The 26,123-nt window shown below is 44.1% G+C and overlaps 1 protein-coding gene across 1 annotated transcript in view; it reads right to left on the reverse strand.

The window, feature by feature from the left end:
* HPF1 (histone PARylation factor 1) overlaps positions 1 to 26,123 on the reverse strand; it is a 142,137-nt gene that overhangs the window by 65,027 nt on the left and 50,987 nt on the right. Inside the window, exon 6 of the mRNA XM_069244266.1 lies at positions 2,226 to 2,313. Coding sequence (XP_069100367.1) covers positions 2,226 to 2,313 — 88 coding nt within the window. The remainder of the gene's footprint in view (positions 1 to 2,225; positions 2,314 to 26,123) is intronic.

Consider the following 26,123-nt stretch of genomic DNA (forward strand, 5'->3'; position numbering starts at 1 on the left):
TATCGTGATTGCAGTGTTTATTGTCCTTGCAGCTGTATCTGCTGCATCCATGGAAGACCGTATCTGATTATTTGAGATACTTTGTCCCTCTTCTACCACCTGTTGCGCCCTTTTTTGGAACTCCTTGGGTAAGTGTTCGATGAAATGTTGCAAGTTTTCCACGCATCTCCTTCTCTGCGGTCCCTTGAGGAGAATTTGAACGCAAACCAGGTACTGTGTGCTTGCAAGAGACATTTGTTGCTTTTAAGAGACTAAAGACACTTTGTATCATTTTTACAGTGATATCTCAACATATACTTATTGCATCTTAATCGTTCTGACCTGCATTTATCCAGATAATTATATATTTTTCTAAACACTGTGGTGTATTTTTGTGGTGTTCTACTGAGTTATTGCATGATTTATTGCACAAATACTTTACAAATTGCCTTCTAAGTTAAGCCTGACTGTTCAGTGCCAAACTACCAGAGGGTGGGCACAGGATAATTTGGATTGTGTGCGACTTACCCTGACTAGAGTGAGGGTCCGTGCTCCCCCACCACAATTGTATCTTGCATTTTATTATCATCCATGAAGGACAGAATAATAAATCACAGGTAATTATGCACTGAAATAGGAGGCATCTACAAAGTTACAATATCACCTATATACATTTAGGAGACAGAAAATTAAATCGCCATCTAACTGGCCATTTGAAGTGGATGTAAAAATAAATATACACCATTTAAGTTTACCACAGAAAAGTAACTAAATTAAATAAACTATGTTTAGCACTTTAGAGAAAGGAACTATTTTAGGCAGATGTCAAAAAAACGTGCACAGCTTTGTTCAGTCATTCAAAGTGAAGGGAGCCAATGGTTAAAGTGAGCCAACTCGTTTGTCACCACTCCTGCTGGATTGCATTTCCAACAACTTCTCCCACCCCAGTGATCTTCACCTTTGTTAGACCCTAAGCCCTAAATCCTGGGTAATCACAGCACGAAACACTAAGGCTTTCCAATATCATCAGTATAGTTATCATCAGTATCCCACACATACCAAGATTGCTTAGTGTGCAGATAGGCAGAGACAGCTCCTCCAGGAACTCTGCAGGACTTCAAATGCTAGGTTAACGACTGCAATTGTTATCATCATGAGCAGCTTCCCAGGGCAGATTCCAAAACGAAATTAAAAACAAGCATTTGCAATGCAATGGGTCTCGCGTTTGCTCGAGGTAGAGCTACTAAGCTTTGTAAATTCTTAACAGGACTTTTCTTGCCACACAAACTGAAAATAAAAAGTAAAACAGTTGACATAAGCGAGTTGAATCAACGTGCCGCTGTGAGTGCAAAGAGTGAGACAAAAGGAAAAAAGTTTGCTTGCAGTCAAAGTTATCGGCAAAAGTGCAATTATCCATGTAACAGGGTAGATGGCCAAGGCGGTAACAAAACCGCCCTAAGGATGGACAAACGTAAAGCAGTTACCAACAAAAACAACAAATTTTTGAAAGGCAAGCCCATGAACGAGTGATAGTGATGGGCATGATTAAAAGCCCAGATACATACCAACACATCTGAAAAGCAGCGCTTGCGCGCTGCTATGGTCAACCTAATTAACAGAAGATGTAAAACAATCTCATCACCGGCAAAGAGGCACTATGAGAGTAGAGCAAAAAAAACAAAAAACAAAAAACACTGCACATGTAGAAGTCTTGCAAAACTAAAATAATAAACAAAAACGAATTACATTACCTGCAAGAAGTTAGAAACAGATAAGGGCGGCATGTCCCAACTCTTTGGGATACTCTACACGCAGCGTCATTTATTCATTATTAACCCATCAGGGGTGTTTTGGAATTAGCCACATATTTCAAAAACAGTGTCATTTTAAACAGTTTCAGATTTATTTTTTCTTTGCATTTTCTGTAATGGGGGAGCATTTTGGTATTTTTAATTGTTTAAATGTGACAAAATGTTTCAGTATGTGTACATGAAAACAAAGTAAAACCTTCTCAGGTTCGCCTTCGTAGTTTAAACTGGAGGTTGCCAGGAAGGTTACTAAAGAAACATTAATACAGCGAGATTGCACAGCCAAATGATGAGAACAAATTAATGATCTAATGCCTTAATAAACCGAAACTGGAAACAGTAGAAACCAGGCTTGGTTAAGAATGAAGTACATTTAAAACCCATATACACTCTAACATGAAACCGAAACATTTTGACTCGTTTTAAATTTCAACCTACCGTCTGTCTCGGGAAGTTCTCTGTAACCAACATCATTTTTATCTACCTCCACCATCAGTCCTGCTCCATGGAATGATTTAGTCACCACCTATGTTGAAAGACGAAATAACTGGCAATTAAATTCAGAGATGCAGCTGTGGCTGGGATGGATTCGTAAACGCAAAACACATTTACATCATAACCCATCTGTTGTATGACACGAAAAGACTTAAATGTTCTTTAACTGGAAGCAGGGTCCAATTTAGGAAGAACATTTTTTGCTGATTGCTGGCCGATATTTTGTACCGTAAAAGAAAATCTAAACAGTGAATGATAACTGTGCAACAGATACCGGTAGTGCTAACATGTCAAACGTTTCCTACAGGAATGGTAAAGATGAGCCACGTCTCAAAAGTCTAGCTGAACTGGAAATGGACAGAGCTGGCCGTAGTTTGAGCAGGAAAACAATAATTCAGAGAAATATTAAGTTGGTACTGGGCAAGGCCTTGCGGAAAATTGTCCTGAAGTGTGCCATTTTGCACTGAGAGCCAGCGTAACATCAGGAGGTGCTCTGAAAGCTATGCTCTACGAGGCAGACCCAATAATACAAGGCAAGCTGCCATGTTCTGTATCACCTGGATATTAATCGTGGGTACGCCTAGGTAAATGACATTGCCCAAATCCAGGAAGGATATATTTATGCCCGACTTATGGTCATGGCCCCTAGAATAATACAGCAACTGAAAGCCAAATCATGCACAAGGATTGACAACATTATATAGTCAGAAGTGGCACATTCTTTGGAAATCTAGTTTCATTCAGGTCATTTTAACACAAGCACTGTATGGACAAGGGTTTTTATGTAATTGCTACCAGTTTAATACCTGAAAAATCAATCAGCAACTGACAGGTTACCAGTGTACCTTTGGTAAGGACCACCGCTGCATGGAACAACGTTTTCTCGACTAACTTTTTATTTGCTAGAGTTAGATTTTTGTTGTTGAAATCAGCAAATTATGCAACAGATAGTGATGTATGTAGCAAGTGCAGAAAATGTAAAGTTGCAGAATTTTGCTCAGAATACTGAAGAAGTGAAAACAGGGAGAGAGTTTTTTCAGTTGAAGAGTTGATTAAAAATGGTCTCCATATTGCGTACTTAATAAATGTATTCTGGAGATGAAACTAAAGAAGGGGCCACAAAGGTGGAAGGCCAGAGAGCAAGGCCCACCAAAATCACGATCTGTTTTCTTTGAATTTGAGATGATTGTCTGCAAACAGAGAGCTATCTCCTGGAGGTACTTTTGAAATTGTGATCGATTATGAGAAAGAGGACAGGTGGGCATGCAGGATAAACCGTAGGTGATCTGTGTATCAGAAAGAAATCATGTCCATGGCTCCAGAAAAGGCGAGTCAAAGGAGTCACGTACATGCTGAAAACAGTTGGCATCAAGTAAGGTCAAAAGGGAACTTGACAAGGTCATGGATGAAAATCAGAATGAAAGGAGTACAGTGCAAATACTTATTCCTTGCCAGAAAGAAATGAAGTCAGGCATTCTGAAGCAATGTCGAGCATACCCATCTCCCACAAGCGTTACAGGTTGTGGTGAGAATCCATGGCAGATGTGGCAAAAAAAAAATCTAGTAGGACTAGCATTGCTGACCCTCACATGTCTAGGATAATATGGAAACCAACTGATCCTGAATCCAACACAGACCTGATTCAACGAGAAGGATGGAAGCCCGTCTGAAAAGGATCATGACATTCAAGAGTTCAAGATGCACAGTGAAACTGAAAGTTAATTTGGAAATTAAACGAAGCAAAAAGATCGAAAATAGTATGAAAGACATTAAGATCAGCTTTAGGTTTTTTCAACTGTAGAAGTACTATTGACTGTTACCAGAAAGAAAGTATAATCGTTCAAGGTAGACAAGTGAAGAAACTATTTTTACAGACGAGTTTGACTGTAACCACAAGACAGGGACCAAGCAGCAACCCAGAATTTAAGGAGTTTATCTCAGAGTGAATGAGTTTGGAGTAAGTAGGGATAAAGATGGAATGCGAACTGTGTCACAGGTCAAAAAGACCAAGGAAGAAGGGCGAAGAAGAGAAGGCGAGGAAAATATAACAAGCATTGACAAAGCCAATAGGTCTCGCCAATGTAAGAGCTATTTACTTTGGCAATGTGTTTTAGCCTTGTTGTACACAAGTGTAGCTTCTATTCAGCATGGCTGTGGGGTGGAGAGGGGTAGACTGGGGTGGGGTGGAGAGGGGTAGAGTGGGGTAGAATGAAGCAGATTAGGGTGGGGTAGATTAGCGTGGGGTGGGGTAAATTGGGGTATAATAGACTGGGGTGGAGTAGAATGTAGTGCAGTGGGGTAGACAGGAGTGGGATAGATTAGGTGGGGTAGACTGGGGTAGAGTGGAGTGCAGTGTATTTGAGTGGGGTAGATTGGGCTTGACTGGAGATGGATAGATTGATCTTGATTGTGGTGGGACATTGGGGTCGCATGGAGTAAAGAGATAGGGGTGGGGTAGATCAGGGTAGAAAGGGATGGAGTAGACTGGAGTAGGGTATATTGGAGTGGGGTAGAATGGAGTGAGTGAGACTGGGGTAGAGCAGAGTAGATTAGGGTACAGTGGAGTAGATTAGGGTAGAGTGGAGTGGGGTAGAGTAGGGTAGGGTGGAATAGATTAGAGTGGTATAGATTAGAGTAGGGTAGAATAATTCTGGGTAGAAAGGGGTAGACTAGGGTGGGGTAGAGTGGGTAGATTAGAGTGGAGTGTTGTAGGGTGGAGTGGGGTAGATAGGGTTGAGGTAGATTTGAATAGAGTGGGGTGTATGGATAGATTAGAGTACACTGGAGTGGGGGTAGATTGGAGTTGGGTAAATTGGGGTCAGAGTGGAGTAGACTGGTGTAGACTATAGTGCAATGGAGTAGACTGGAGTGGAATGGGGTAGTGGAGTGAGTAAATTTCAGTGGAGTTGATTGGGATTTACTGGGTAAGAGGAGTGTAGTAGATTTGAGTGGGGTAGAGTGGAGTCGGGTAGATTGGAGAAGGGTAAAGTGGGTTGGGGTATATTGGAGTGGGTTAGAATGGAGTGGTGTAGACTGGAGTAGAGTGGAGTGGGGCAGATAGGGGTGGGTTAGATTGGCGTAGGGCAAATTGGAGTGGAGTAGAGTAGATTTGGACAGAGTGTGGTAGACTGAAGAGGGGGAAATTAGAGTGGGGTAGAGTGGAGTGGGATAGACTGGCGTACAGTGGAGTGAGGTAGGGTAGAGTTGGGTGATGTAGATTGGGATATACTGGAGTGGGGTAGATTGGAGTGGGATAGATTAGGGTACATTTGGATAGAGCGGGGTAGATTTGGAGAGTGGAGCAGGGTAGATTAGAGAAGAGTGGAATGGGGTAGACTGGAGTGGAATGGGGAAGAAAGCAGTAGATGGTAGTGGAGTGGGAGTAGATTTCAGTGGAGTGGGGGTAAAATGGAGTACAGTGGGGCGGACGGGGTGGGGTACAGTAGGGCAAGGTGGAGTAGACTGTGGGGTAGATTGTAGTGCAGTAAGGTAAACTGGAGAGGGGTAGGCTGGGATAGATTTGAGTGGGTTAGGTTGGCATAGACTGGAGTGGGGTAGATTGGGGCAGAGTGGGCTACAGTGGGGTAGAATGACATCGACTGAAGTAGATTGGAGTGGGGTAGGCCGGGTTAGATTGGAGTGGGGTACATTATTGTAGGGAAGAGTGGGGTTCATTGGAGTAAAGCACAGTGGACTAGATACAGTGGGTAGATGGAGTAGAGTGTGGTAGATTACAAAGCAGCAGCAACCAGGGAACATGCAAATGAGCAGCATTCTTAACTTTCAAATGCGTGAAATGACCAGGTCATGTAGATGCAAGCTGGTCCTATGAACAGAGTGCCTTCCAGCAACCTTGTTGCTTTTCAGCCAGTACAACACAGTCTCCATGTCGGGATTTGTAATGGGAACAGTGAAAGTACACCAATATTGTTTTTAGTGCTGCGGACTGAAAACAGCACTGCTTGAAGCCTACACACAGTGGAGCATTAATGGCTAAATAATTGCAACAAAGAGGGGCTTCGGCTGAAAAAAACACAAGCGCCGTCTTCTTAACCTATTTTCTGGCAAATCACTTAATCTCCCGGCATTAAAAAACTAATTTGAACATGTGTAATGTTACTGGTGCTCATGTAAAGAGCCCAATCCTTTCTCCTCAGGTGAGTTTGTACTATATGAAAATGCAAGACAAAACAAACAAAAATACTGTGGACGGACACCAAGTTAAATTAATCTGTACTTCTTCCTTGCTTCACACAAACAAGGAAGTCACGCAGTGACGTCTTGCAAGTGCTGCTGAGTTAGAAGGCAGCAAAGAGTGGCAATGATGCCAACAAATGGTAAGTAATGGGCAGGCTTAAAGCCCCTTTAGAGTTTTTTTTTTTGGTTAGATATAACAAGTCACTGACAGGCAACTGCGCAAGTGTGCTGCCTGCACGCTCAACCTGAACAGGCACACCCTAGATATGATTTTCAAAAGGATGTACATAGACTGTGGCTTTTTCTCATGCTTTGGAAATGTCAGTGATTGACCATTACTGTATGTATTTTGCTATTCTAGTGGAATGACACTCCATCACACTGAACGTGGGAAGGAAAAAGATCAAAATAGACCTCACTTGAAAACAAGTGAGTCCTCAAGCTTTCATTTTGAGGAGTTTTTTTTTTTTTTTTTTTTTACTGCCAATAGGGTACCACCATATTGAAGGAAAGCTGGCTAATTATGGTAAATCTCTAGCTTCCAGTCTTAAAGGCAATAGTTTAGGTGAAAAAGTTGACTGTCAACAGTTTCTAGTTCACCCCACAGTCATAGAAGTAGAAAACATTAATTCTAAAGCTTGATCTCACTGGGCATAGAGACTATGAGCATTAGAATTAAATCTATCAAAGCACTGCATAAATATAACTATGCAATTAGAGGAAATAAAATATACTATTCCTCTTACATTTTATCAGCCAAAAATACTTCCAGTGAAATTCTTTTTGCTATTGAGTAATTAAACAACCAAGTATCAATGACTGACTTATATTTCCTCGTAAGTCTTGGGCAATAGTTTCACAGAAAAAGTGGCTAAACTAGGGTTGAGCTGGCTTAAACACAGGATCTGTTCCCTGTAAATTGTCAGCTGGGAGAAGGGGCAATGGAGGACACTCCCAAATTTAGCAAAGTTATGGCCTTCTCAAGGGAGAGCTGTGAAAACATTAATCAGGCAAAGTAGGCCAGTGAATTTCCCGCTAGATGTTTGCCCCGCACATATCTTGCGTCTCAGAGATGATACATTTTTCACTAGAATCTGGAACAGTGCCTAATGAGTTAAAGTTATTGTTCATCACCTCCCAAGGGGCGGGGAGGGGAAAATGGGGGTTGGGGGGACAAAATACACTGGACTAAACAAAGAAGGCCTTGCAAATTATCAGCCTACCTCCTCTGCTCGAAGATCTGACAAAAATCACTAGCGAGAGTGGTCACAATGCATCTCCAAACAAAAGATTAATTCAACTGCCTCCCAAATTAACCCCACAAAGTATTTCATCCAGGGCTATGGTTGCAGCCAGTGGTTACCTCTGATTGATGATCTTACACTGACTCAGGGGTGATGTTAAAGACATTTGGAAACTCATTCATTACTTCTGCACCCAAAACTACAAACCTTCTGTACCTGAACCTGTGGCACAGAATTAGGATTTAAAATAATTCCCAACAACTTTTGATGTGGCCAGCTAAGTATAGTATCACCCACCACAGGAACTTTCCATCAATTCTGTTTCCCTTAAAAACAATAGTCGCATCAAAGTATCCTCTTAACTCAATAGGGTTCCCACCATAACTGTAAGGCGTAACATCAGGTTCTTGAAGAGTTACTCTTCCCTCAAAGTATTTTGTGTAATCAGTTTCCAATACCAGAGTTAGCTTTGCTCCCGAGTCCATCATCATAGAGATTTTGACGCCATTCACTTTCACTATATCAGACGGATACTCACATTAAATACTAGATATACAATTCACATCATTAACAACTTGGAGAATAAAATTGTGTTCATCATTATCACTTTCAATCTCACTCGCTTTCATTTTTCCTAAAAAAATGTACAACATTTGGCAAAATGTCCTCTCTTCCCACATTTGTTGCAAGAGACATTAAGAGCAGGACAATCTTTGCTATTGGCCAGGTGTGACGCCGAATTACATCTGAAACATAACAATTTCGACCTTACATTGAAACTTGCCTTAGTTTTAGTTCTGGCATCTAAGGTTTGAACTGTGACGTTTTTTGATTTTCTCAAATTCTCAATGCAAGACTCTGAATGTTCAATCTGTTTGGCAACAATCAAAACTTCATCTAATGTAGGGTCACACTTTGACCAAAGAGCTTCCCTAATTCTGTCACTTCTGCATTCAAGCATGAACTGATCGCAGTTGCGTTCATCCAAACGGTCACCAAACCTGCACTGTGCTGCTAATTTATGTAAATTTGTCACAAAATCTTCAATTGTCTCTATCATTTTGTTTACATTTACCAAAAGAATACATTTGAAGTACAATGGAAACTTTAGGCAAATAATTTAGCTAAAGTTAGACAGACATTATCTCAAATTCATTAAGAGAAGTGTCTTCTTCCGCGCCATCTGGAGAATCAATAGAAGGTAATGTCTCCAAAATGTCTTGTCCTTCAGCTCCTAGACAATGTTGAAGGACAGATGCTTTGCCCTCAGCTGACAAATTGCTGCCAAAAACTCGAATATACGTAAGAAACACTATTCTTCCACTTGTTCCATGGAATAGGAGGATCTTTGGGTAAAGATAGAAAAAATGGAGGCGGTGTAATGTTCTGCATAGTTCAACCAACAAGTAGTATATGTCTGCAAAAGCTTGTTACCTATAATGTCTCAAAATGTTCTCTTAATTGGAGTCCAGGCCAAAAGGCGCAAAAAAAAAAAAAAACGAAATCGTATACTCAGGATTAACACATGTAAAAAAATTAAAACATGTGTATCATGCCATACAAAAATAGACTCCTGTAATTTTTAACAGCATCCCAGGGAGAAGATTTTACTGTCCATGAAAATGTTCACGAGCTCCAACTATAAAACAAAACAATTTCACAATGCCCAAATACTTTACAAATGTTCCAAATGAGCCAAGTGGCTTAGATCCAAAGCGCCGAGCAATAGTACAGAAGTAGTTCAGGAAGAAAAAGCATCCGTAATAAAAGAACGCTATAAACACTATGAAAAGGAGAGCGCACGCGTTAGTTTTGTCAGGGTAACAATGTCTCCGAGGAACAGGCAAGCATAGCTGAGCAGCGGCCGCGAGCTGTAATTGACAACAGCCACGAGACAAGCCGCGTGCAATGCAAGCCGCGCTCGTAGTAGCGTTGTCACTGCAACGAAGAAAACATTGTCAGGACGCACTACAAAGGTGCGATCGCGAGCTGTAATTGAAAACCGCCGCGAGGTAAGCCGTGTACGATAATAAAGCACTGAGTATACGACAAAAAAGACAGAATTGATTATTAAAACAAAGACAAGATGACAGTCACACAGAAGTATCAAAAACAGTACCTCCAATCTGTGTGACCCTAACTTGTGCGTTGAAGTTTCCAAAGCATCCATAGAAGGTTCGAGGTCTAAATAGTCGGCAAAAATGTAGTGTAGACGCCGCTCCAAGTACTATCCACAAGCAGGAGAAATGTTGAAACACAACTGCCTTTATTTGATAAGATGTAGGCAGAAGAAACTTCACCTGCATGCAGCTCTCCCTGCTCCAACTGTCCCAAACAGAACACCTGGAGAATTCCAGATAAACCAAAGAGAGACAATGCAGGAGGGGAAGACAGACCACACCAATTAACATAAAAACTACAACAAAGATGTAGCTTTACATAAAAATACAAAAAAGATAACAAATATATATTGAATATATATATATACTACATGGTTCACTCAAAGTTGTATGAATGACCTACAAAATACACAATAACAGACCCCTCCTAATGGAGTAAGATATTTACAAAGCAGGCTCCCTCTTGAGCTCAATCTCAAGACAACTTCACTATCCCAAAAACAGGAAATTTGGTTAGTAGCTTTTACAGTAGCAACATCTGAAGAATGGAACCAAATTCCCTAATCTATACTAGTTAAAAATGTCTAACTCGGAGTCAGAAAAAGGCAAATAAACATGGATGTTCTAACCATAATTGCTATACCTTTGGCTTAGAGTGCAAGACCGTTTATCAACACAATTGGCATAGCATTGTCAGCTCTGCCATCAAGGGACATCTTTCCTTACAGACAGGTAAGGAAACAACAGCCAAAAAGGAGGACTGATGTAGCCACAAGTGATTCTCCCTTTCAACATTACTATTTAGTTTTTATATGACCCCTTTGGCTATATTATTCTAGCAATATCACTTTTTTTTTTCTTGTACGTTGATAACACAGAGAAAAGATACCTGTATACTAACAAACTACCTGGTCAGTGCTGGTCTTCAATAAAATAAGAAAGCTACCTGTAACAGTCTGTTCAAGACTGCCATTTTACTTACCACTCTCCTTTCTATTTTGCACATTTTTGGTACTACTTCACGGGCATGTGAATTAAATGGGTGTGTGAACAGCCCCCTTCACCCTGAAGCTGTACAGAATTTTGTAATTGTTCTGGTAAGGATCTTTCAATGGAAACCAAACCCATTCAGTGTCACAAATACCTGTTTTATACATGTCACTTTATGAACATCTTTCCCTATTTAGACCCCATGCATCAGATCCAACTAATTTGAACTCTCCTGACATGTAATATGTGGAGATCTCTCTCTGCTGAAATAGGGAATTCTAAAAAAAAGTTTGTATCAAAATGGTCAAATTGATGTCGAAGTCCCAAATCACCTTAGGGGGAAATTTCAGATGGATCTTCTTGACCACTCTGTTTTAGTTTTGTGGTCCTCCTGAAATGCCTGTCTGAGCATTCTGAATTCCTAGAAGATGAACTGCAGAGATGTTCAGGTACCCGACTACCACTTCCAAAAGGCCTGAGCCTACTGAAAGAGAGCCTTGGATTTTATTCCTACTAGTTTGCTTAAATAATATATGGTTGTCGTAATTTCCAGCTGGACAGGCAGGGAGCCTATTCAAAAATGGATGGAAAGCTCTGCCTCAATTCCAGAAGGTTATTATTATATGTCTTTTCCTTATGAATCCAAGTCCCTCGAATTTGCAGATGATCCATGTTGGCACCCCAATCAGTGAGCATGGCATCACTTACGATCAACTGAGATGGAACATCTCAGACTTGATGGAAGTTCATCCCGTGTAGAAGGTTCTTTAGGTTCCTCCACCACTTAAACTAGGATGCATGAGAAGTTAGCATATCTTTGCTCTCCCATTTCCTTGACAAACTGGCACAATTGGTCCTCTAGTGTAAGTCTCCGGTATAGACTACCGTTCAGTAACAGGAAAAGGCATTATGCCCTGGAACCCAGGAGTAATGAAATTTGTCTCACAGTCGGAAGGGCCAATGTCAGAAGACTGACATCATCAGATGAAGAGCTAACAGACTCTCCTCCGAAGGAAAGACCTTTGCTTTGAAGGTACCCAAAATTGCTCAGAGATAATGCAATGACTAACTGGGAGTTGAGGTTGGCTTTTTTTGAATGACATGCAGTCCCAGAAAATTTAAAGTTGAGACTGAACTAGAAATGCAGCTGAGCCAGCTATAAAGTTGAGGCTTTAATCTTCCAGTCATATAGATGAAGATAGACAAAGATTTGCTTCCAGAGGTAGACTGCGATTAATGCCATGTTCCAAGGGAAAGATCCTCTATGCAGATTTGAGGCCTAATGGAAGAAGCTTGCACTGGTGATAATCAATTTCTACCACAAGAACATGTAATGTTTCTTTGCTGTAGGTACGCAGAAGGACACATCCTGGAGAACTATGGAGCATAGTCAGTCCCACTGATGGACCTACGGGTAGACTGATACTGCACTAGCAGCCTAAGTTTTACCAGTTTTAGGTCCAGAATCAGTGAATTCAATCTGTTTCACCAGAAAGGATTGGGAATTCAATGCTTTTGGTAAGACAGAACAACTCTCCACAGCATACTTCTGCAAAAGTATATTGACTTTTTGCTTGAGTTTTGACCAATGTATTGGGGATGACTTTTGGTGGATGTCTAAATCTGAGACAATAGCCATTTCAAAAATATTCAGAACCCATCTGTCATTTGCGATGAATCTGTATTTTTTCAAGTAATTAGAGATGTTTCGCCAGACTGGAGCTGGTACCAAAAAAGGGGAAGAGAGAACTCACAGTTTGGTCCCAGTGGGAGGTTTACCCACTGGCACTATTGATTTATGTTCCCCTTTTCTTATGGAGTGGTCCTGTGCTGGTGGTAAGGGCATATTGGGTGATGTCCCTGAGGCCAGTGAGGGGGTAGAACCCTATGAGAGTAACAGCAGAGATCATAGGTTCTGTCAAAATGTCTCTTTTCTTTAAAGTCCACCAGCTCAAATGTTCTACATTTCAGATTTCATGCATAAATGCCAAATAGGTTATTATCAGAAAAAGGTAAATTCAGAACTCTACTGCACCTCAGGGTTGATACCTGTGAACCTCAACAATGATTATTTTTGCAAGGGAAGGGTAAGACAATAGCCATGGGCAACACGGATTGGTGTGTCAGCAAAAGGACTAAAACGATTTGGTTGGAAACTCATGTAGTCCCTGAGCGTATATATATATATATATATATATATATATATATATATATATATATATATATATATATATATATATATATATATATATATATTTTATGCCTGCCTTCTATCTTTTGGTAGGTCAGTTAGTTGTGAACTGTTAAAGAGTGCCAGAGACACCCACTGCATCTGCAAGATAGTTACCCCCACAATCTAATGGAAATGGGCAATTTAGCCTGTTTTCATGGGCAGCTAAATATTTTGCATTTTAATGAAGAAATCACAGCCTTTCGGAAGAAAGGCAATTTAAATATGAAGACATATTCTAGGAAGAAGTGTTCCTGGTTTCTGGACATGGGTGGAACTATTCAGTGCTTACAATTATTAATGGAGAGCCCATAACGGAGATCTCCCTTGCTCTGGCCCAGTTACACTTGCTTCCTGTCAATAAACAAAGTCTTCACGTCTATGTGGATTGTACAGAGCACTACATTATTCATTTCAGCAAAATAATCTAACAGTATCAAATACATATTGAATATTTTATTCTCAACACACCTTTTCCTTTAAAATTCTAGGAACTAGAAAGGGTGCATCTGCCAAAAAAGCTTTTAGAGATACTGTTCAAAAATCTGAAACACTGTGCCTCTTCATGCAACACCAACCACACCATCGATGAAGGATCTCAAAAAGTTTATTTGCGACTGTTTTGCCAGCTCACTGTTTTTCCAGAGTGGTTAGACAGCACACCAGAATACACTGTGTATATGCATGCACTATAAGTAGACGTTTTAATTTGGTTGAGTTGTTTAAGGGTTATGAGTCAATCAGAACTTTACACAGTTAGATGGCCACTGTTAGGAAGCGTGGAGAGAGAGGAAGCTATGGAAGGATTTAAACCATTGGGCTGTGATCAAAAGGGGACAAAAAGTACAAATTCAAATCTCTTGTGAGCAAATTAATGTATATAACATTACAGGCAAGTAACACATACAGGTTTACAAGACAATTGAGGTATCTAGCAATACTAATTAAGAACAATGGAATACTTCCAAAGGACAAGACATGGATATATCTGCTAGTACATGATAACTTCAAGATCGATTACAGACTAAAGCTGGAAAAATTAAGAGCTACTAAACATTCCAAAGACACCAGCACATCATCTGTCAATGGAGGGAGATTTCAATGCAGTCAAGGATGCAAAATGGGACAGATGAAGTGGTCAGCCAAGGATTGCACAAGATGCTCAGCTTCGTTAATGCAATAAGATTAACAAGCATTTGCTTGAGTTCGAGCTACTGGCGTAAATTCATAACTACACTTTTCTTACCACATAAATTAGTCAACTGTACTCATAATTTGCTCTTTGTCTGCCACATAATTCCAGTGGCCATGAATATAACTAAAGCACTTCCATTTGCCCTTTTCCCCTTTATCTGCAGCCAAAAATGAAGATGTTGCCATTTACAATCCTAGTTTAAATCTGCCATGCTAATTCCAATAGAATACCACTTTCACCACCCTACCCAGTTGCTGGCTGGCTAACAATTCCCAAAATAAGACAGCCACGGAGGAGTAACGAGAGAAATAAACTAGAGCGGTCACCCAAACATATCAAGAGTGTTCAAAAAGTTATAGTGCAATAAGGATGTTAAGTTGGCCTGAATTATGGTCATAATTGCAACAAGGAGTGAGTAATAAAACATATACAATTATCATATAAACCCAATAAAAACCTTTATCAGAAATACACATTTGGTATTAGACTGTAATCCTCAGAATAGCCCCTAAAGGACACCATAATGAAAACAGAATTTGTAAGAAACATTGTCAAGTTACCATATAGTAGGAACACAAACTGACTGAAAGAACTGCAGTGTAACCATACATTTATCCCCTAGAGAGTCTAGTGCCTTACACATTTTCAGGCCTAGCAGGTCTACTGCAATACTAAGGGCCTTAGAACACTGACTACTCCAAACTGTAAAACAAAAGTTCTGAGCCATTAGAGAGCTAAAAAAGGGACTGCATGGTGGGAGGGGTTATTTTGGAGTCCCCATTAGTCTGGTGTGTGGACCCAGAGGCGCCCTAAACAAAAAGAGCTTGTCATGCTGAACGTTTTGGGTAGTGGTCCCATTGTCCTAGGACCACCACAGGCTGAGTTATGGGCAAAAATGTTTTGAAAAAGAATGCTTGCAAAGCATTATGGGGTGACTTTTCCTGAGTGCAGTGAATATTATAGTATCGGCTCTGCCTCTGTGCTGGGACAGCCTCTGTGGATTTCTCTTTTTTTTTTTTTTTACATAAAGCATTTAATGAATTATATGTGTTTTTGGGAAAGATATGGGGAGAACCAAAAGAAATGACTGATTAGGTAAGTGTTAACAATGTGACCAGCGCTCCAATACCACTGATGAAGTTTGCGCTGTTGGCGCCAGGGCTGCCATGGAGCACAAAGGGGAGCGACAAAAGAAAAAAAAAAATAGTTCACCCACGCTGAAGTATACCAGAAATCATGCAATTATCCATGTAACAGGGTCAGTCTGCAAGGCAGTAACAAAACTGCACCAAGTTGGGACAAACGTGAAGCAATTACTAATGACATCAAGGAATTTTTGAAAGGCAAGCCCACGAACGAGTGAAAGCCCGCAATGCTTGCAAGTCAAAGCGCTTATGTGCTCTACCTAAAAATGAAAGGTGGCGAGGGCGTGACTACTTCGGGCACCAAGATTGCCACTCGATAGGGGGCTCTGCCAGCCGAACGCAACAACTGCCATTTATCTGCCACAGAAAGAATGCCCTAAGCCTGCCTGCTGGATGTACGCGATCCCTGGTCTGCTGGGATGTGCGCAGTGACCTTCAGGAGGCGACATTTCAAGCATGCCGGTTTGGGGGGTGGGGGGGGAGGAAACTGATTGGCCCGACAGTCACATGCACTGCCTGGCGGCCGTGTGCCCTGGGGGCGGGGGGCTCTGCATCAGACAGGCCCAAGAGCCCTTGATCAAACCCATCACCTGCTGTTTCACCTTGGGGGCTGCAGGTGCGGCCTGGCACTGCGGGAGGCTGGAGTCCAGCGCTGGTGGCACCCGTACTGCAGGGAGGCCTGCCCTACCTGATGAAAGAATGCGGCCCACAGCGGGGCCCTTGTGCAACTGCAGAAAAGGGAAAGGATCGGTCCTTCCGGGGACATTGGTGAGTCTGGCTTGCTCGCAGTGCCGCTGCCCTGCTGCTGTTTCGGCTCCACTGCCCAGCTCCAGATGCCAATTGACTAGAACGGGTGCAATCCTCATAAGACTGTGCCCTTGAAGGGAGGGACGTTCGCATTGGACTATTGTGTACACCCTCCCCGCTTCCCTTTAGGACCGGCGATTGGATGACGGGGCGGGCCCACCATCAGATTCCAGGCCCTCCATTGCACTTCCCAACCAGCGCGCGCTGGAGTAATTTGACACTTCACAAGGCCCTCATTGGGCAGTGGTGCGGAGGGCATCGCTCCCCACCATCCTGGTAAATCCTACTGTGACAGCCTGCTTTTACACAGGCTGAACAGTCGCAAGCCCACAAGAGGAATAAAAGGTCCCCAGCATGGCTGCACCACTGGCGCCTTGGATCTGGCCTGCTTGTGCCCATGGCCACTCTGCAGGGGTGTAGCAGGGTCCCACCAACCCTGGGCTCAGCCTCTCTCCCTCTGTGCTAACTAACAAAGTCGATGTAGCAGATCTCGCCAGCCCGCTGCACAGTCCGCTCGCCTTTGGCGTGGGTGCACTGCCTTTACTGCTCCTGCCCCTACCTCTACGACGGCCACACCATGGGAAAACATGAGGCTAAGCAGGCCAAACTGACCTTTGAGAAAAACACCTCACTCGAAAGGCAGAGCACCGGGGGGATTGGGAGGGGGAACCTGAAGGAGATCCTCCTGGATGTTAAAATAAGTGTTAAAAGTATAGATGCCAAGCTAGACCTACTCACCAATCGCCTGGACCAGGTAAAGAACAGGGAGGACAAACATGACAAGACTGGACCAACTGGAAACACATCTCGGTTGCCGAGGACATTCACTCCGATACTAAAGAACATTTGCTTCACATGGATAAAGTCCTCAAATTGATCAAACAAAAAAAAAAACGAAGACCAAGAAGCAAGATCTATGCATAATAACCTTCACATCACAAGAGTTCCAGAATCAACCGCTATCTCCAGGATGGAGGACCTCGTCAAAACATTTAAGGAGTTTTTCGGGGAGAGCTTATTGCCAGTCCTCATTGTGGAGCGCACTCATGTCTCATTGGATCCCCATTTCCCCCCCAGCACACCGGTCCACCCGATAATTACTAGAGTACTGGGACCGAGACACAGTCTTGCGAGAGAGTGCTGCAATACCAGGGCAGCAATATCTCCTTCTACCCAGATTGCACACTGGTGGTGCGGACGTCGCGCCAGGACTTAGTGCCCGTTTAAAAAAAAAAAAGAAAAACACACAGCAGGGGCCTTTTACAGCCAAACTCCAGATATCCCATGGGGAAAAAGTCACTTTTCACTGCTCTTGAGGCAGCTCTTAAGTTCGCCAAAAAGGTTGCAAAAAATTAGCACTCCCCCGGAAGTTCACCAACTACCATGTTGGAGTCCCCACTAAGCGACAACAATTGACAAACTATAGCATCTCTCTCTTTTGTACAATCACACTTGCTTTGCCTGGTAGTCCTGGGCTGCTCCCTCCTGACCTCTTCACCTTGAAGAGCACGGTCACCCTGCAGGACACAAACACCCCCCCTCCCAATCCATATCCTGTGCTCACTTACTACTGTTCAAACCAGGGTCCGTTCTCTAGATTCTGTGTTCGTCCACCCTGATTGTATAGGGCGGGGTTGATGTTGGGAGTTCCCCTGCCCCCAGGGATGTGTCCTGGCTATTTTCTCTTATGGGTTGTGGGGATTATTATGGGAGGAAGGATGGGATGCTTTACTCAACCTGATTGGGGGGTTAGAGTGGGTGGGAGAGGATATGAGATGATACTTCAGTATTGTTTTGTTGTTTTCTGGATTTACTCTAGCCACTGGACATGGCCCTCTTACCTGCACCATTACATCAGGACCTGTGCAGCGATGACCCACCCACCAATATGACAGCTCCTCGCTAGTGAAATAGCCACTTAAAAATGCCTAACCTGGTATGTCCGCAGCCTAAACGACCACTGCAAAACACGCCTCATACATTCCTACCTAACCAGGCATGACGTAGACGTTATGTTGCCTTCAAGAAATCCATGTACAATGCCCACAGGCCCCTGGCTTGTGAGTCAAATGGTGCGGTGACACATACTCTTCCACCTACTCTAACTACACCAGAGGTTGGGGGGGGGGGGGGGGGGGGGGGGGGAAGGGGGTGGGGGGGGGAAGTGTGTGTGTCTTGATTCTGCTTTGCAGGGGGGTCCTTTGGCAGGTCTCCCAATCACTCATCAATCCAGAGGAACAATACTGGCTGGCACCCTCCACAGACACCCAATAGAAGTGTACGGCCCCAATACAAATGACCCCAGAGTTTGTCACCTTATGGTCAAAGGTTGCCACGCTGGAACCATGTGCCCTACTTTGGGGTGGCAATTTCAATGCAGTGTTGACCTACATCCCAGTTTCACCTCAACCCTTAATATCATCATGCGTGGCAAATCCTTGCAAGGCATTTGGCAACTCCTCCATCCCCATGCAAGATAAGGCGTCTGCCTCTCAATGGCTCACAAAGCTTGGTCCAGAATAGACTTCTGGTTAATTTCTAAAGCGATCCAAACCTGGACCACTGGAGTGTCCCAATTGCCAAACACTATCAGATCAGGCTCCGATACTACTGGAAATCCAACTGCCTCCAACACTGCCTCGACCATTCAACTGACGACCGACACCATCAGCACTGGGGGAACTCTGTTTCGGGATGAAATCTGAACTGAAATAACCACTTACTTCGCTCTCAATAAAGAGTCTGTCAAATCGCCTTCTGCACTCTGGGAAGCCTTTAAAAGGTGGGGATCCGGGGCGCTTACAGCGCCAAAAAAATCTGGGGTACTGAAAGTGATTAAAGAATCTCTTTCCAGATTGGAGCTGGAGATTCGCAACCTCAAAACAATTGGCTACCACTCTGTGGATGATGCCACTCTAGCTAGCATCTGTGACAAATTATCTGAATTTCAAGAAGCAGCCTTCCGTAAAACTTGCTATCTCCACAGAAAGATGCAGGCCACACGATACAGAGAGGGGACTAGGCCGGGTAACACACTGGCAGGACTACTCCGCGCTCCTCCAGCTACATCACTTCAGGGCCCTAACCAGAAACCTGTGACCGCTCCCTCCGAAATACTAACTGTAATGACAACCTACTACGCCCAACTATAGAAGGCTACTCCCGTCCTCAGTGAGGCTGAACTCACCTGATATTTGACACCATTCTGCTGATTTGGCTCGACAGTACTCACCGCGCCTACTTAAACGTCCCCATCATCACAGAAGAAGTCACTCAGGTAATTATGGGCCTTCCTGGGGACAGGGCTCCAGGTCGTGACAGGCTTACAACAGCTTCAATAAAGAATACACGTCACTCTTGGCCCCACGCCTCTTAGCAATGTATCAGGAGTCTTTATACACCGGCTCTCTTCTGTCCTCACAGTGAGAAGCAGTAATCATCACACTCCTCAAGACGGATAAGCTAGATGACAGCAGCGATTTGTAAAGACCGCTCTCACAAACATGGACTATAAAATATACGCTAAGGTGCTGGAAAATCGCCTCCTACCCCATCTCCCTAAGATCTTACTGCCTGACCAGTCAGGATTTGTCCCCAACAGGGTCCCTTCATACAACCTCAGCACAATTTTTACATCATGCACCACCTTAATCCCCAAATCACGATGGTGGCTGCCCTGCTGGATGCAACCTAAGCATTTGACACTATGGAATGGGCATACCTCTTCCCCTTGCTGGCACGAATTGGCCTAAGCCCACATTACATTAAACAAATACAACTCCTTTACACATTACTCACGGCCCGAATGAGACTCAATGGACTCACCTCTGACACCTTCCCGGTGTCTCAGGGAACAAGACAGGGATGCCCACTTTCCCCATTATTCTTCACTACTGCAATGGAACCTCTGGCTGCTAGGCTTCGCTAGTAGCACACAAATAGGTGTATAGTATTTACCACCACAGGCCTTGTTATTTCTATGTATGCTGACAATATCATCCTTTATGCATGCAACCCCAAAGAAAACCTGGCTCCACTGACCCAAGAGGTGATTAAGTTCGGAGGCTACGCCAGCATCCAGATCAACTGGTCAAAGTTGCTAATCTTCCCCCCCTCACGGACAGCACACACCCATTCGCTACTGAGTACCCTAGGAAATGGGCGGATGAGTGGATCAAATACATGAGAATATGGCTAAGCTGCGACACTGAGGAACTCTGGCAGGCCAACCACAGTTGTGCCATGGCTTGGCTTTAGGAGAGAATACTGCTCTGGTCCAGGCTGCCCATATCCCTAGCCGGACGCATCGCAATCGCCAAGATTATTATACTACCAAAGTTCCTTTACACGTTTGAAAAAGTGAGGGGGATATTTACAAACAGCTGAGGGCGAAGAAGATGGCCTTGAATTGGGTGGGGAGCTAATCTCTGATCTCCTGGGAGGTCCTTACCCTACCGCCAGCTCAGGGTGGCCTGAGCACACCAGATATGACTTTATACACGAATTGCACACAAGCCACGCAAAAAAGCATGCCTGACATTGCTATATGTGCCATCAATCCCCATCGCTGACAACCCCATGGTAGAGCTACTATTAGAAATTGGAGCATAAATCTGAGCCTGAAAATTCATTCTCTAACACTTTTCAGACCGATACCTAGTTTGAGTGATCGGAGTCCATGTCTATTGCTTTTTCGGTCACACTACTTTATTATCAACTTTGCTCCACATGCCATGACACCTTTCCATCCCCCCCACCAACACTTCCAACAATGGAGCACATACTCACATCCTTACAACCGTGCAAACTGATCACCCACCTCTATACTCACACAAAACATTCTTGGTGGCACCACTGTGAGCCAGGGCACGATGATCTACGCCCCTCACAAATGCACAATGGTCCTTCTGCTGTGCCCAATTAGGACACCTTTCTCCAAAATATAGACTTTGTTTAATTCCGTTTAATTATTTACACCGGCTATACCACACCCCTCTGCAGCTTTTTCAAATGGGGCTGGCCCAAGATTCTAGCTGCCAGCTTCCTTTCTTCCCCTGGCCTGGCTCTGCCCTAGGTTAGCAGTGGTTTGGTCAGAAGTTTTTTTAAACCATTCAAAAGATAACCAAGTGTTCCTCTCCCCTGACACCCTTGGGCTTCAGGGATATGTCAAGGACATCCCCAAGACATAACACCGCTTGACAGCCATGCTTCTCCTCCTGGCCAAGGGCAGGGTGGCAAAGCACTGGGGTAGGAAACCGTCTACCTCCATCAAGCTATGGCTGAGAGATGTGGTGTATTGTCAAGAACAAATAATCAGCTACTGGGAACTAAAGGTCTCTTCCCATAGATATCCGGGGCCCCCTCACTAACTTTCTCCTGACCACGTGAGCGGAGGATGAAGAGGATGCCACTTAGGCTTGACAGTCCTACCCGGAAGCTTGGCTGGTGACTGTTAGGGGACACACACTTCTGCTCCTAACTCCAATTGCCTCATGTTTCTATAGTTCCCTAAGCCACGCAATGCAGTAGCTAATTAGTCATGCCCCTGGTGACAAATATTTAAGTGGCCTTACACCAATAATTGGGCTTGTGCTGATTGCAAATTGTTAAGTGCACTACGGTCTCCTACTGCTAAATGCCATGTCGAGATTCACATTTGCCAACGTTCTGTTCGTATTAAAAAAGAATAATAACGAAAACTTCCTGGGTGCAGGGGAGTTATCAGATCTACTACAGGACAGAGTACTTCTTCACCTTTGTGCAGGAAGTGATTCCTGGCACGCGGTGTATAAGAGCACACCTATTATGACAATGTTGGGGGTTGTTTAAAGGGAAGTATTGAAGGGGCATGGGAAGACAGATGGAGATTGAATGCATTGTATCAAAAAGGTCTGGCGTGTGGTGGGTACCCAGGGTACTTATACCAGGTCCAGGTATCCCCTATTAGTTTAGTGTAGGCACTGTCCAGAAGCCAGGCTCTCTAGGGGTAGCTGTGGATGAGCAGCCAAGGTTTATCGAGGAGCCATGCAAAGCTCATGCAATACCACTGTAGTCACACAGCACTTCCACACATGAAAGAATACACTCAGAGTTACAAAAATAAAAGGTAATTTATTATGGCAACACCACCAAAATTACTATAGAGGCAATCCTCCCTTAGGAGGTAAGCAATACACAAAATATATACACACTAGTGGTCATAAATAGGCATAAGAACGGTAAGTGGAGCGTGCAGGGGGCCGCTGGGGTACCAGGAAAACACATAGGTGAGTATCACAACACCCACCAGCAACCAGGAAAGCAAGAATAAATTACTAGATTTTCCCCAGAACACCCACTTAAAAGAAAAGAAGAGAATTGCAAAACTCAGATGACTGCAAGAAATCAATGGTGGATTCTTGAAGAGGAAGACCTGTGGAAAGAGGGGACCAAGTCCAGAAGACACAGCAAAGTCCAGTGGGGGCAGGATCACCTACCCACCAAGCTGAGGATAGCAGGAGTAGGTCGACAGTGAGGAAGGAAAGTCAGCACTGCAGCCCTGGAGTCAGAGTCGGGTTCCTGGAGGATACAGGCAATGTCCTACGCCAGAAGGAAGACTGCAGTCGGGTTTACGTGTTCAGATTCCACCAACAAGCCTTGGCACAGGCAAAACTAGCAGCTGGGGGAAAGTGGTGCTGGTGGGGACCAGCAAGGCCCAGGAGGACTCAACCCAGGGTAATCAGAGGGAGCCCTCAATGTCACAGAGAGCCCACAGAAGCACAGGCAGCACGCACAGGTGTCCCACAAAACTGGGACACAGAAGGTGCAAATGGAGCCCACGCAGCACTACGAAAAGGAGTCCCACGCCGCAAGAGAGTCACTCAGAGCTATGTGTCAAAGGAAGGAGTGCTGGAGCTACACAAAGACTGAAGACCCCTTGGAAGAAGTACCAACAAGCTCTGACAGCTGCAAAAGACATGGTGCACTGGGAACTGTCCTGAGTGGAAAGGCAAGGGCATACCTCCACCCAAGTTGGACAGCTGATAGAGAGGACCATCTGGACCACTTCCGACCACCACCCGTGACACAGGATCCATGCTGCTCAGCAGGAGAGGGGATCCACGCAGCTGGTCGTTGCTGTTGGTGCCTGCAGATGCAGGGGAGTGACTCCTTCACACCAAGGGAGATCCCTTCTTGCTTCTTGTGCAGTCTGAAGACCGGCTTGTCCTTAGAGGATGCACGACCGCGGTAATGTGGCAGAAGCTGGAAGGAGCCGGGGAAACAATGTTGCAGGCCAAGTCTTCGTCATTGTTGCAGATTGTCGGGTTCTGGAGAGTCCAGATGCAGTTTCTTTGGTCAGAAGTTGAAGTAAGGGATGCAGAGGAATCCTGCAAGCCAAATCTGAGAAACCACCCCAAAAGAGAGAGACCCTAAATAGCCCTGAAAGGGAGATTGGTCACCTAGCTGGGTGGCCACCTATCAGGAAGGGGCTCTGACGTCACCTGCCTGACCTGGCCACTCAGAAGCTCCCTGAGTTCCCTGCTGATCTTGGATTCAAGATGGCAAAACCCAGGGACCCTCTGGAGGAGCTCTGGGCACCACCCCCTGGGTGGTGATGAACAGGGGAGTGGTCACTCCCCTTTCTAGTGTCCAGTTTCGCACCAGAGCAGGGACTGGAAGTCCCCGAACCAGTGTAGACTGGTTTATGTGCAGACGACACCAAAGGTGCCATTCAAAGCATACCAGTGGCTTGGGGAGGCTACCCTTCCCAAGCCATGTAACACTCATTTCCAAACTGAGAGTGTGTAACAACTCTCTCCCAAAGGAAATCCTTAGTTCTGCCTTCCTGGGCTTGTGCTGCTCAAGCAACAGGAGGACAGAAACCTGTCTGAGGTGGCAGCAGCTGGGGCTGCCTGGAAAACCTTGCAAGGCTGTGGAAGCAATGCTGGGGCTCACACTTGCAAAAGTATTGGAGTATGATTCCAACATGTTTGATACCAAACATGCCTAGATTCGGATTTACCATTATGTAGCTGGATATTGGTAGTGACCTATGTCCAGTACATGCGTAAAATGGCATCCTACACTCAAAGTCCAGGAAAATAGGTCTGGAGTTTGTGGGGGTACCTCCAGGTACATGCACCCTGCCCTCTGGGCTGAAAGGGCCTAGCATAGGGGTGACATAGTGATCTGGTGGAGTGATCTATAGTGAAAACGGGTGTAGGCACCTGGTTCACGCAGACTGCAATGGCAGGCCTGCAGAACCCTTTGCATGGGCTCCCTATGGGTGGCACAATAACTGCTGCGGCCCATAGGGATTCCCTGGAGCTCCAATGCCCTGGGTACCTGTGCACCATATACTAGGGGCTTACATAGGGGCACCAGTATGCCAAATGTGGGATGAAATATAGAGTTTTGGGAGAGAGCACATAATCACTGGGGTCCTGGTTAGCAGGATCTCAGTGGACACGGTCAAACACACTGGCATTAGGCAGAAAAAGGGGGCAACCATGCCAAGAATAAGGGTACTTTCCTACAAGGTCCACATGATTTTGCACACTGAGCTAAAGGGCAGAGAACACATTGAGAGAAACAAAACAGTTGTATGCGGGCACATGGCTAGTAATTACCATTTTACACTCTAGACACATTTAGTGATTCCCAAAGGGTTGCAAAAGGATCTGCCTCAATAATCATGAGGTAAGATGCAATTTGCGACCCATTGGGAATGGATACAAATCACAGGGGTGGGGATCTACTGGGGTCAGCAGACCACTAGATCTGTGATTGCTTTTCAAATAAAGCATTTTGTTTTCTTTTTTTTAAATGCACCTGTTTTCTTTAAAGGAAAATGGGATGAGTTTTCAAAAACAAAAAGTTTACTTTTCATTTAAAAAAAAAAAAAGAGTAAGCAGTGGACCGCCAGACCACTGCCTGCTCTTAAAAAATGTTTACACCCACATTCACAAACGGGAAGAGGTCTCTTGGGGACCCCTTCCAGTTTGTGAATAGGTTACCACCTCCTTCAAAGAGTCGGTAAAATGTGCATGTTTTGCAACCAAAATGCAGTCGCAAAACATTCACACATACCACTGAGAGCCACTATTAGGAAGTGATGCCCCTTCCTAATACCAAATCACTAACCCATTTTGCGATTCGATAACAGGTTACTGAATCGAAAAATGGGCTTGGTACATAGAAAAATGCTTTTGGCCAGATTCTCTGTTTGCTACCGCTAAAAACACTTGTACACCTGGCTCCATATCCTTGCCTTAATATCCATCAAGTCCAGGGTGCAATACTATGGCTGCATAAACAATATCTTTATGAAAACACACATGCTCGTTCCACATTTATGCATCAAGAGAAACCAATTCCTACATGTTTGGAAGGCCTATGTGGAGGAGAAACAAAATTAGAAATATCTGTTCCTACATGTCCCGCTTATATTCACCATTAGAAGAAAGGCAAAGCCGAAATGCCACTTTGATTAACGTTACCAAAGTTCGAAAGCTGAATTACCACCAAGATTTTCTGGTTGGGCATTAAGGAGGAACATGGCCCTACCCATCAAAAGATTCCTTAGAGCATGCAGAACCAGCAAAGATATTTTTCTACAACTTTCTGCGGTCCTGACATTGTCTGTCAAGGAACCACGAAAGGGCCATAAGGAAATTATCAGAAAAGCTCAATGACACAGGTGAAGGCCACAACCACTATATGCACAAATGCGTAGCTGGCATCTGAGCACAATATTACATCAAATTCCAGCCACTACGAAACCATATGCATATTTGTCATTGGAAGATTCTTGACATTTCCTTGGCTACCGCAGGGCTGCCAAAATCCACTCGACCACTTGCATTGGCAAGTCTTATTTGATCAGGTCGAGCTATTTTTAATACTCACTGGTCCCTTCTGGCGAGTTGACAGT

Source organism: Pleurodeles waltl, chromosome 1_2, assembly GCF_031143425.1.
Source record: "Pleurodeles waltl isolate 20211129_DDA chromosome 1_2, aPleWal1.hap1.20221129, whole genome shotgun sequence".
In the NCBI taxonomy this organism is placed as follows: Eukaryota; Metazoa; Chordata; class Amphibia; order Caudata; family Salamandridae; genus Pleurodeles; species Pleurodeles waltl.